The sequence below is a fragment of the Rhyacophila brunnea genome, unplaced genomic scaffold (genome assembly GCF_057557595.1).
Source record: "Rhyacophila brunnea isolate RB1 unplaced genomic scaffold, BYU_Rbru_1.0 scaffold_2, whole genome shotgun sequence".
In the NCBI taxonomy this organism is placed as follows: domain Eukaryota; kingdom Metazoa; phylum Arthropoda; class Insecta; order Trichoptera; family Rhyacophilidae; genus Rhyacophila; species Rhyacophila brunnea.
In genome coordinates, this window is record NW_028232859.1 from 57,866,200 (window position 1) to 57,880,002 (window position 13,803).

Consider the following 13,803-nt stretch of genomic DNA (forward strand, 5'->3'; position numbering starts at 1 on the left):
AGACTTAGTATAAATTCAGACATCCATATTTGAATCATCTCACAGTAACATAAAATACACTAAAAACATTAACAACTATTTTGAATTGTAATAACTATTGGCCGGTTAAGAAATTTATATGCATAACTATAATAGATTATTCTAATAATAAAAATAAATAATTATTTAAAATAGCATAACCTAAATACTCATAGATAGGTAATAAAATAAGGTAAATTAATAATGACTATTGTAATATTATAATATAGAAAAAAGGAATAAAAAATGAGATGAATAGTACAAAATTCTCATGTTCAAAAAAAATACTATTTTATGAATTTCTGAGGACAGAAATTCTTTTGATTAATTATATTATTTATTGAATGATTGATATTCATTATGAGAATTAAAAAGACTTAATTACTCAGAATCGGAAATATTCTTGGAAGACGTCTTTGAAAGTAGGGCGAGATCTCTAACAAGAGATCGCTTTCCTTCTTTCCACAGTTCTGTGCACAGCTCTCCCAATGTCCTCCTTTCAATGCGAGTCCAATCCAGAAATATTTGGTATATGACCTAAAACATTGTTGATAATAATCATACAGCCATAAACATTTAAAAAAAATAACATTTCAACAAAAAATTACATTGGGATATCCCAGTATAAAGGTTATCATGTGACTTCAAACAGTTTGCCGAATTTTAGATGATAAAAGAATTTAAATAAGTCAACTGCAGGTATATACACATACGAGTTCATCAATATGAGACGATAGATATAGCACGGATATCTCAGAAAAGAGGAGGAATACTTTGACCTGACCTTCTGCTTATATTTTAAGACAACCGGATACCGGCATCCTGACAGGCTGTCAAATACCCTATTGAATGTAATATTCTAATATGGTGGATTTGGCAACACTAAAACATTTGGGAAGAGAACTGGCAAACAACATCAATAAACTAATAAAAATACTTCAATATTATATTAATATCCACATCTTGTACTGGTGGCAGCAAATCCCTTTCTGAAGCTGTATGCACGGGTTCGAATACGAGGTCTAACAATATTAATACTGTATTAACCGGAGTAAAACGCGATGCTTTTAACCTAAATATTTTTCTGTAAAAAATATTCACATTAGATTGAAGCTTTAGTAGAAAACGATATACTGGAATATGTTTCTACCCCTATTTTACACATCGTCGCTGTAGGATTGGTTTGTCGAATAGACCAAATGTCAAATGTTCAGGAGACGAAAAACAAATTTCATTATCCTATATTTAAAGGTATTTAAATTGTTGTTTTTACAGCATATGAATGTTGTTTTCATTACAAAGCAATTTAAAGAAAAGGATGGTCTGGTCCATTTTGATACAAAAAATCATTTTGCATTGAAAGGTCGATTTCGACAAAAATGGATATTCGACAAACCAATCCTATAGCGACGACATGTTGATATTCAATTAATTTAACCGGTGACGGTTGAATTTTTGTTGTCATTAAAGTTTATTGGTTTTTTGCATGGTTTGCAGTTATAATGAAATGAGTGACAAAGAAATCACTATGTTCGATCCCAAGAGGATCACATGGGCTTCTACAGAGTGGAACACATTTTTGTTTTTACAAAAACTAGATATTAGTTACATGTTCAACACATTAGATCCCTGCTATTCTTGACTATTGATTTGTGCGTCCCTTAAAAATCAGTTGTTTGTTCTCCCAAGGTGTAGAACTAATCTACCATTGGTGATGTCAATTGGAAGGGCAATAATTCTGTTCAACCAAATCACTTTAGATATTGATATATTCCACCTACGTCAGATGAGTTTAGGTGGATTTGTTTTTTATGAATTCTTAAAATAGGGTCTACAGTCAATGTACTTCTATGTACCTACTTTAAATAAATTGAATTGACTGTTTATAGTGTTTTTCTAATGCTTTGAATGCAGCCCTGTCAATAAATTTGCTAGATTGACTTGTAGCTAACTCAGTAGACTATGTATCGTTATTTTTGCTTCAATTTCATATATTTTCGTTCCATCTCTATATAGAAAGAAAGTTTTCCAACATCTCTGGGAAAAATGAACAATTTGCAAACTTCAAAATTATTATATTTAATTTTTTCCTTTCAACCATCCTCCGAAATATACAGTTGCGTTATATTCAGAACCACATTACATAATATACAGTATGTTGTTTTATCGATGTGTTTTTGTAGATCACTTCTTGTAAAAAAGGTTATTAAGAAACCTCGTCAGGAGGCAGCCAATATCCACACCAGATTGTAGAGCTAATAATCTACAGCCCCACTTTCACAACAAATAAAGTGAGTATGTATTACCTCTGATATGCCACTGCGCTGATTAGATTCATAGAAAATGTCAATCATTCCCTCATCGTAACCAATATTACGGACAAAAGCGCGCCACCCTGCGCCTAGTTGTTTGCTCACTAAATCTAAATGATCATGCTCCACCTAAGTACAAAAATAAAATTAGTCAGTCATTCTAGCATAGAGAAAATAATTTTTATTATGCAATTCAATCCAAATTTCCAATATCTGCTCGGAGTGTTATTTGATACGTTAATTTATAATTATAAAAAGGAAAGAAGAGAAAAAAAACTTTATTCCGATTACATGTCTTGTTTTCTGAAACTTTTCAAAAGTGTAAAATAGTCATAAGTTCTAAAGGCCTGATGCATAGAATGTTGACGTTATGTAGAGGCGAACAAGTCTACAGTGACACCATATGCGATTCGCAGGTGTATTGGCATTGTTTAATGCTAGTAAACACTACCACAAAAATTATAATTCACTTTTGTGATACCCATGGAATATCAATTGAATAATCAAAATTACATAATAGTATAATTAATATAAACTTTCAATATTTGAATGGTTTGTTTATCAGTGGTAAATAATTGAATGAATGTATACACAGCGGATAAAGTTAGTATTCTTAGTGTAATTTGAATTGAAATGACAACACTTTCTATGTTCATTAAAATTATTGACAAATCTCTCTATCGATTAGTCTGCGAAATCTACAAAATCTATAAGGTCAGCAATTCCCATAAATGCATGCAAATTAAGTCATTCTATTTTGGTTGGTGTTTTCATAGATAATCGGTACTCAAAACAATCTTGGTTTGTCCGAAACTATATAATTTAATTGATTGTCATTTTTGCTGCTGATGGCGTCGTCATCCGAAACTCCGCTGACTGACGCAAAAGCCAGCTTATTTAAATAACTATTACTTACTATGTATTAGAGTATTAGACCCTAAGCACAAAATAAATACTTATATTTCCTACCTTGCATTTTGACTCCAAAGCATTTATAATAGATTGCGTTTTCATTATCGTAGGTTCAGTGTTCTCTTCCATGTCGCCTTTATTCGGTGTATTTGGTGTATTAATGTTGTAAGTAATCTCTGGGCCCCAGTGAACACCATTTGAGTTTACAATGTTTATTACGCTTCCGTTAGCTGCAAAAGGTATCATATTTGTACTTGTAAATGTAGAGTCTGTATTCTATAAACTGGCATACATGTCACACAGAAAGCATTGAGCTATCGCGTTTAACTGTTGCAAGTTTTCAATGGGAGGGAACGAGATGGATGCTGAAGTGGGGGGGAAACTGGGACGCCAGCTTATAGAAGACAGACTCTAGAAACGAAATTGGACATAATAATGTGTTCGACAAATCTATACAATCGAGGGTATACTGACAGAACGCATTATTTCAGTTTTTGCTGTTTTTCTGTTTTAAATGCCAAAATGTATACAATTTTACGCTCTACGTCCTGGTAAAACGCACAAAGGCATAGGATATAATGGTGAGAAAATAGAAACATTATTTAATCATATTGTTGTTTTTTTATTCTGATAGAAAGCATGATAATGACCTAATGCGTTCTGCGTATACAAAATACAGGACTTGTAACATGTCGTATATTGTGTTTGCCATAAAGGTTAGAAAAAATGTTTTTAAATCATAAAAAAATCTACGTGCGAGAAAGCTTTGAAAAAAAATTAAAGTCCTTTTTGCGATTATCTCAGAACTTGTTTCAATGAGTTAATGCTTTCTGTCAGTATACCCTCGCAATGTAAAACAATTAAATTAAGAGGTATATTTCATTGCCAATAAATAATAGACACGTCAATTTGATTTGGCCTATCGATGACAGAAGCAAATCCAACAATGGCAGGCGCTATTTACGAAAAAACCAAAACTTAACAGAACTTATTTACTGCAAGTTGTGATACCCCGTTTACACGTGCATGGATTTACTGCTGGCAATACGTATTATCGCGGCCATAACAAGAATGCATGCATGCATCAAAAAAGTTCGGAAGCTTCTGAAATTTCTCGCGACAGTTGGATTTGTTCGATATCTGTGCCTGCGCAGTAGAACGATAGTGTCAAACCTGCCGGAAAAAAACTAATTACAATGCGCAGAGACTCAGTTTGAGGTTAATCGATTTTTATGACTGTCAAATAGTACCATAAAATGACAACATCGCATCTCGCTTACTCTTGAAGTATGGGATTGGAGAGACAGTCGGCACTTTTACGTGTAAACAGCTGTTATTGACATGATAGTTTAAAATAGTCACTATTAGTGCAAGTTAATCCATGCACGTGTACAGGCACTATTAAGATATCTGTTTGTTATCTCACAGAAACAAAACATATTAAAAATTGCCCACAACTATCGATTATTGCCTCCATTGGCTTCTGTCATCGACTAGGGAATCATATTTGAAATTCATGAAATTCAATTGAATACTAATAAGTTGTAATAGAGCCCATATCCGGAAAACGAGCGTTACCGCGATAACGCTGTTTTTTTGGTAAATCGGTTTAAATTATGCGGCATACACCTATGCATGCACTCACCAAATATTACTTTGATATTCAAACAATAGGTGGCAGTAGACAGTCCAAACTGACCACGCATTGCACGCTGTTTATCCGTATACCATAATATATATGCCATACACGACATACAGTCCAACCAGCTTATCTGAATAATGGTCAAAAATGGAATTGCTAGAACTCATATGGATGCCATATTGAATACGCCATTCCAATGTCAGATTCTGTCCAGTTGCGAGTCTTGATTGGGTAGTTTTCGACTGTGATTCCCCCATCAATTCAATTCTTCAGATAAGTTTGCGGCACTGCACACACAATTCGTGCTTACGGACGTTTGCGGCATTTCCATTTGTTATTGCGATAAATATTTTTTTACTCTTCAGAGTATAAAATCTGAACCTATTTGTTCTAAAAAAGGTGTGTGAAACTAATTATTATGTCAAAAACGAATAGTGGTCAAAATTATAAAACTTTTAAAGGAATGATGATCAAGAAAATATACTTTGATGTATGTGGGTAAGTGCTGTCAGAAGTTGTGCAATACATTTTTTTCAGCTGTTGAACAAAATAATTTATTTTCCAAGTTTTGGGAAATGGGAAATCAAATCCAACGATCCAGGGATCAAATGCAAAGTAAAAGACATTTTGTTTGCCTTTTGTGAAGTCAACAAAGTGCTGAATGGTTCAAAAATTTATTGGAATTTATCCCAATAAATGTTGGAAATGGACCTCCTGATGAAGACATCACTTCAAATGACTCACTTAAAAACTAAGGGTAAAGGATGTTACCATCAAAATCAGAGTTGTGCGATTATTTTATGTTATACAGAAAAACAGCATTAAAATTTGTTACCGTATATTTTATTATAAACATGGTGGTTTATCCAATAAAGTTTTTTTGTTTATTCATCAGAATTATAAATAATAAATATTATTATTAAAAATCAATAATTTTATAGCACAAAAATGATATGGAGTACTTACTATAAAATTACTAAAAATCTGTTAAGCAATTTAAAAATTTATGTCACCATAATATGAATACGTGTATTAATTAAGGCGCTAAGTACCAAAAAAATAAAAACTGACATTTTTATAGAAAAATGTTCTACATACCAACGCCAATAACGTCAACTATGGTCTAAGTGCCTCAAGCAAGTCAAAATAATACAGAAAAATATTTAAATCTGGCGACGTTGTAAGTCCGTTGGCGTGTTTTATTTATAATGGAGTAAGTACCACTGCATTGGTCAACGGCATTAAATATAAAATGGCTGACGATGACATGTTGACACTTGCGAGTTCTTAATACCTAAAATTATAGAAGCTGCCGTGATTGCTTCACACTGTGAAACCACATTTTTCAAAAGGTCTGCTTCATGAAATTTTACTGCAATGACTCGGTATTTTGTAACTACAGGCAATACTACTTTTTGGTACTTAAAGCCTTAATACCCGTATTCATATTATATTGACCCCAACAGTATTATGATGTTCAAAAAAAGGGGGTTAATTCATGTTTAGGAAATAATGCCGTGCCGCAGATGAAGTATAAGCCACTTAACTAATCCGGTATTGTGTGTATAAAAAAAAATACATCACGCTACTCACCATGAGTACTCATAGGAGGAGGTTCAATCTTGGCTCCGTTAAATGTTATATTTTCATCAATTGGGGTATTCTTTTTGGCTTTCCGTCTCTCAGGCCTTACCGGGGGAACATCTGGTACATCTGAAGCTTCCCAAAACGATTCATTTTCATCAATGTTCTCAGGGTTTGTTCTTCGTGGGCTAGGAACTGCGTCAGTTTTAAGTGTGGAAAACTGCTTTGATATCTTGGAACTAACTTTATTTAATATGTCCATCTTTGGTGTGGTCTTCCGAAAAACTATTACAATATTTTTGTTAGTGGTCGAAAGTTAGGAAATAATCTTTAACTGAAATTTAGATAACCTTCGTGCTGTTCAGGTCAGGTTTTCCCAGAGTTGAAAAATGTTTTGAAGTAGGTACGTACCTACTCTGTAACTTTTTTTCAATCAAATTTTATACTATTTCAGATTAATTAAGCACTGGATCAATTATTGTTCGTTTTAGGTAGAGATTACATCAAACATAAGGGATGAGGATTGCACAAAACTTCACTTATTATTGTTGTTACTTTATTAGTAAACAGTAAATACAATACAGAAATATAGCCTCGACAAAAGTTTTATCTTGCCTTTCTTTTCTTTTTGTCAAGTTCGTGTGTCATGCGATTTGCGAAAAACAAATATTATTGCCATCATCTATTAGTCTATGGACATCATCATAGAAATCGAAAAGAAAATCGTAAATGGTCTTTCGAGAACATAAAAAAACTTTATCCAATAAACTATTTGTAATTATATAAAATTGATTTAAATGACATGAAGCAATCATTGCTCTTGCTTGAACTCGTTCATAAAAAGGCAACATGGTAACAACTCCGTCTGCTGTCACTTTGTATTATCTATGGTCACTCCAAATGTCAATTGTCAGCGAGTGTTTTGTATTACTTATTCGCCGAAAAATAATATTCTAAAATTCAATATGGAACGACGATGATATTATTGAATCAACAACATGTTTTCCATGAATAATGTGAACTCTGCTATAAAAGAAAATCCGAAAACAAGGATACACTTTTCCTACTGGATATTAGTTGTACTGAGATTCATATTAGCTTTAGTTCCTCAAAATGGTTATATACATCCTGATGAATTCTTCCAAACATTGGAACCGATTGCCGGTATGTATTCGCATCATAAACCTACTAAGATACTTGTATAACAAATTAACTTCAGTCGATTTAACGTTTTGACTGCTGAGGGTGTCCTGGACTAAACAACGATCCAATGAGTCAATACTGCAAGAGCTGCACATGTGCTTGATAAAAGGTCAGAGGGTGAACACCGATAAGGTGGAGTGGCCAAGTAAAGGAATTAACTGGATAACCGTTAGGATCATCCACCACAAGGCTTGCAGACGATAGAGAAAGGTGGTGAAGGCTGATATAGAATTGCGTAGTAATCACGATCCTCAGACATGAGAGTTACGATGAGTTCGTTAATTTCATTCTAATTTTTAAATGGAAGAATTGCGATATTATGGTTACATCTATTAAATTCGTTTTCAGGTGATGTTATGGACATAGACGCGACTCGATGCTGGGAATTCAATGTCACGTTTCCTCTTCGCAATATTGCGCTGGCACGACTCACAATTGGCATTCCATTAATGCTACTGCAGAATGTTAATTTTCTTGCGATCCGCGCTCTTAACATCAACTTACAAAGCCCTTACTTCATAATAATCTTTCCTAGAATATTTTACTGCTTGCTCTCCTTCATAAATGATTATTGCCTTTATAAAATATGCCAGTTATATGGGCAAAATCACAGAACGAGATTGATAACATTGGCTAGCTCACATGTTATCTTTATTTATGCGACCCGCACTTTTTCAAATAGCTTAGAAATGATTCTACTATCAATTTTAATGCTGCTTGTGTCAAACTGTATGCATAAATCTGATTGCATAATATATTATAACGAATATCTATCTGATGAATATGATAAATCGAAAAATATTGTAGATAGAGTGAAATTTTATAAATTAAGAAATACATTACCTGCTCATTCGCTCAGTAAATGCTTACAAATAGCAACTGTAGCCGTTATCGGCATATTTAACAGACCGACTTTCATCGGTTTCGCTTTCCCGTCTGTGTTTTTCTGGCTGTTTCGCGGCCTCGGCACAAAGTTCATCGGTTTTAAAGACTTCCATGCCAGAATGTTTATTTTGCTAGTCTGTGCTCTGCCTGCTATTATATTTTTAATTCTTATCGATTCATTCTATTATGGATATCTCACATTGGCAGAGATACACTCCCTAGAAGTCACAATAAATAACTTTGTAGTTACTCCTTTCAATTTCCTAAAGTATAATTTGCTGTCTGATAATTTGGCGGAGCACGGCCTACATCCCAGATGGCTTCATGTTCTTGTCAATATACCGCTTCTCTTCAATGTCCTCGGGATAGCTGGTCTATTGTACACCATAAGAATGTGCTACAGGTTAGTAGAAATGGTTTCCTTATAACAAATATTATGTTCTTAAATAACAAAATCAATTTGAATACGCATTTTATGCGAAAATGCAAATAATTTTATTATCTATATACCTAATTTAGATTATATATTACCAATTGAAGAACTGGAGATTAAAAGAATCAAAGTCCATAAATAACCAAGTTGAGTAGATCAATTTCAAAATTAAACATGCAATAATTATAAATCTAAATAACTGTTTTCTACATTCTGTAAATGGGGTTTGGTTTTTAAATGAGCTATAAGAAAAAATAATCGATATTTCTCTATGATTATCAGTGTTTTTTGTGTTTGAAGCGATTATAAAACCTTATTGGCTGCAAACTGCTCCATACCTATGGGCCGACACATCGTTGGCTACATAGCACCTAATACAATTAGGCCGACCAGTGAACGGCCCTGATTGTTTTACGAAATGTCAAAAACTATGTACGCAATCTTAGGTAAATGCTTATCCTATATGGTAACTTAGTGTTTAAATAATTTTTCGCATAGGTATGTGGTAATGTGAACGCTGTTCTTGACTTATTTTTTACTCATATATCACTTGTACTCCTTTAATCCTCAGCCCCTCAATTACAACAATGAGATGTTTGATATTATCAATGCATTTTTACTATAGTAGGTACCATAATTCATACTCCTCAGCATAGAATATTGGTCCTGCAAGAGTGGAGATTATATTATCGGACTATTTTTCACAAGAAATGGTTATTAGCCATTAGCCCAACCCATTTGGTGAAACACACGAAGAAAAACATCATAAGTTTCTACTAAAGAATTAAAATTCAGCCTCGCTATTGATATCAAAAAGCAAGAGCATAGTTATTAAAAAAAAAAAAAACTACTGTTGTGTCCACTCTCATAAACAATTTACTAGGCCACGACCTGAGCAACATATTAAATGTCTATTTTGTTCTCAGTCGTTCTTTATAAAAGACAACATGGAGTAAATTAAATGATGTCATTTTTGAACAGCAAAAAGTATGTCAATCTGACAACCAAATTAAATATTCAGAAAGTTTTTATCAAGCAATTTTGTTGACTCTTTCCTCCTACACACTTTAATTCAGTGGTTTCCAAACTTTATGTTACGCCTCCCTTTTAAAAAAATCTAATCTTGGGCGCCTCCCCCCTTTATTTCATTAAATCATACAGACACCTTTTTAAATAGCCAAAAATGTACTACTTAATACAACAAAGAAAAAAAACTTAATTAAGTATAAAAATATACAAGATTTTACTAAGTACTTTTATTATAAGTATTCATTTTTAAATTAATTTGTTTTTCATGCGATGGATGTGCTTGTTTCTTAGCACAAAGTGCTCTTTTTCTACTAAACGGGGTTGATTTTTGGATTTCATTGCATTTAATGCAGAAAATCCCATTTCGCATAAAAATATGATGTTACGAATGGTATAGCAGTACCTACTTTACTTACAACTGCATTGGTTTTCTTGACAAAGTATTATATTATTTCTTCACTTAGATTCAATCAAAATTGAACTAGGGTTTTTGTTTTAATAAATTATCGCATGATAATTCTATCAATTTTTTCCTTTTTGATAGTAGTCATTCCAAATTCATCATCGTTCATTGACAAATGGATTCTATCATGAGCCCCACATCCTGAAGCGGGCCCAGAAGCCAAAATCTTTGGTGGGCCCTCCTACCTATCGCTGAGGTTAAGGGGGGACATGCTCGTCGAAGGTCAAAATTGAGTTTTTATTGTATTTTCAAACCATGATCCTGGACACTCCTTAAACGTTGTAGATAATATATTTATATAATTTTGAAGCCTTATTATCCTTTATAGTTATTTTAAACATTTGATGACTGCATAAAGTATTTTTGTTACAGAAAATAGTATTCTTTTAAACCTCTCGCTCTAATGTTTTAGAATATAGTCATATTTCGGTACATAACTGTGCAGTGGTGTTAAGATTTTTTACGTTTATTAATTTTTAAACGCATTTATGAAACCATCAATATAATTTATTACGAGATAATTTTTGTAAAATATTCACGATAAAAAATTATATTGATAATCTCTGTGATCCCAAATTTGACAAGAATTAGGCATTTTATTATTCAAAAAATCGGCAAGATTAACACATTTGAAGATGATTCTAAAGATACTTATTATAAGCTATGTCTTTGACCATTCTAGTGTGATAAACATCTTATGAATAATGATTGCTTTATAATAATTATTGACCTAAGAATAAGGTAGTGTTTTTTTGAAATACGCCATTTCTTTTGTCATTCCCTAGTGGTTAAGCTACAACATACGGCCGTGGCCATAAATTGACAAACTATAATTAAAGTAGGGAGTAAAATTATGTTAACGCGCGTGTTTGAACATGTACCTAACCGAATTTCTTTTTATTTTTTTTTAAACGGTACATGTTCAAACACGCGCGTCAATATCATTTTACTCCCTACTTCAATTATAGTTTGTCAATTTATGGCTACGGCCGTATGTTGTAGCTTAACCACTGGCGTATTTCAAAAAAACACTACCTTATTCTTAGGTCAATAATTATTATAAAGCAATCATTATTCATAAGATGTTTATCACACTTGAATGGTCAAAGACATAGCTTATAATAAGTATCTTTAGAATCATCTTCAAATGTGTTAATCTTGCCGATTTTTTGAATAATAAAATGCCTAATTCTTGTCAAATTTGGGATCACAGGGATTATCAATATAATTTTTTTATCGTGAATATTTTACAAAAATTATCTCGTAATAAATTATACTGATGGTTTCATAAATGCGTTTAAAAATTAATAAACGTAAAAAAATTTAACACCACTGCACAGTTATGTACCGAAATATGACTATATTCTAAAACATTAGAGCGTGAGGTTTAAAAGAATACTATTTTATGTAACAAAAATACTTTATGCAGTCATCAAATGTTTAAAATAACTATAAAGGATAATAAGGCTTCAAAATTATATAAATAGATTATCTACAACGTTTAAGGAGTGTCCAGGATCATGGTTTGAAAATACAATAAAAACTCAATTTTGACCTACGACGAGCACGTGGGCCGTTAAGGGCAGTGTGGTGCTCTAAAGTAGTGCAATCATCTTATAGATATCACATCAAAGTGCAATGCACAACTACATATTTAAAATATTTAAGTCTTGAAACAAAGTAGCGCCTAAATTTTTTATTGGATTAAATTTGTGATGTCTGTTATGCCCGAGCCCCAGGCTCTTTATAAACTATGCATTTGCAAACTGCAAACCTGTGACTACATTTGTGTTGAACTTTTCGTGCCTCCCTTTGCAACCTTCCGCTGGAAATTTTGGAATTTGGAAATCGCTGCTTTAAATTTATTGGATACAATGTTTAAAAGTTTTTTTTTTACAGGGTTTGCAAAGGATCATACAGTGCGATGCCACGGCTGCAGAGCATCACCGGGCTGATGATATTTTCTTTTGTCACCCCCGTCGCCTTACTTTCCATGTTCCCCCACCAAGAACCGAGATTTCTCATTCCAATACTCTTACCGACTATATTTTTGTTCACACATTTCATCCAATCCACTAATCACGACAGCAAACAATTAAAAACAATCAAATCATACGCGTTCATCTTATGGTTTGTTTTCAATTTACTGTTTACTGTATTTTTTGGTTTTATTCATCAGGGAGGGGTGTATTTTGTAGCTAAACATTTTCACAGTGAGTTGAAAGCTAAACCTCGTGGCACAACTATTCATTTGGTCACGAGTCACTTGTACAATATTCCGCAGTCATTATTTCAAGCCGAGAGCACGTCAACAATTCGCACAAATCGTGACACCGGCGTGAAGTATCGTCTGTCAAAACAAATATTCCTATACGAACTCGGCTCAAAGTCTCTCGATGACGTTCTGAGTCACGTTAAAGTGCTTTGGAAAGTCAACGAAGCCAGAGCGAAAGACGATAAAAATTATTTCAGATTATATTTGGTCCTCCCCTCCTCGCTCAAGTCCGATTTGGGAAACGCTTGGTTCAATGCAAACGCTACCGCCTTATCTTTGAAAGAAGAGATGAAGTTCTACCCGCATCTGAGCACTGAAGCTTTTCCTTATGTACCTTCTTCCAAAGATCAATCTTGTTTTTACGAATCCCAGTTGCTTCAAAACGTCTCGTGGAAATCCGATCTCACATTGTTGGATCGTTTAAAATGTTTCATGCAACAGTTTTCCCTCGTTTTGTACAAAATAGATATCTCTTCGTATTTGACCATTGAAAATATTCATGAAGAATATTACGTTAAAAGAAGGTAATGTTGAACAATGATGACAATTGAAATCATTCCATTACTAGACAGGTCTCATCTAGTCCATGTTGTAAATCGTTCTGCTGTATTTGAATTTTGATGGTTAAATGAAGAGCAGAAATTGCCTTAATATAGTTTCTATGAATGATATATTTACCTGTGAAGTAATGATTTTATTATTTTGACTGATGCATTTTAATTTTAGGTATTAGGTATTGTCAAAGATTTAATAGTTGTTTTTTTTTTCACGAGTGAAATTAAATACATGTGCTTTTATTAAAATCTATACAATTTAATAAAACGATTAAGACAAAGTTAACTCAGGTGTTTTATTTTAATAATAAGATGTGCTAAAATGTATATGACATACATAATGTAATCAGTGATTATTGAATGCTTCTAAGGACCTCAAAAATGGCTAATATGTGTTTCGAGTACCGAACATAGTCCTATATATAGACTGCGAATCGTGGTAGAGAACAGACAATACAGTATTCTGCAGAGTTTAATATAATTTATATTATCA

At 33.0% G+C, this 13,803-nt stretch overlaps 2 protein-coding genes across 2 annotated transcripts; one reads left to right on the forward strand and one right to left on the reverse strand.

Moving 5' to 3' along the window:
* Positions 1-269: 269 nt before the first annotated feature.
* imd (death domain-containing immune deficiency protein) lies at positions 270-7,114 on the reverse strand. The gene is made up of 4 exons (XM_085947007.1): positions 6,478-7,114; positions 3,300-3,472; positions 2,325-2,459; positions 270-555 (listed from the first exon to the last, which is right to left on the reverse strand). The coding sequence occupies exons 1-4, from the start codon at positions 6,728-6,730 to the stop codon at positions 400-402; spliced, it is 717 nt and encodes a 238-aa protein (XP_085803133.1). The 5' UTR covers positions 6,731-7,114; the 3' UTR covers positions 270-399.
* A 247-nt stretch (positions 7,115-7,361) lies between these two features.
* PIG-Z (phosphatidylinositol glycan anchor biosynthesis class Z) lies at positions 7,362-13,596 on the forward strand. Its single transcript, XM_085946984.1, has 3 exons — positions 7,362-7,632; positions 8,020-8,959; positions 12,381-13,596. Exons 1-3 carry the CDS (start codon positions 7,467-7,469, stop codon positions 13,282-13,284), a joined length of 2,010 nt encoding a protein of 669 aa, XP_085803110.1. The 5' UTR covers positions 7,362-7,466; the 3' UTR covers positions 13,285-13,596.
* The last annotated feature ends 207 nt before the right edge of the window (positions 13,597-13,803 follow it).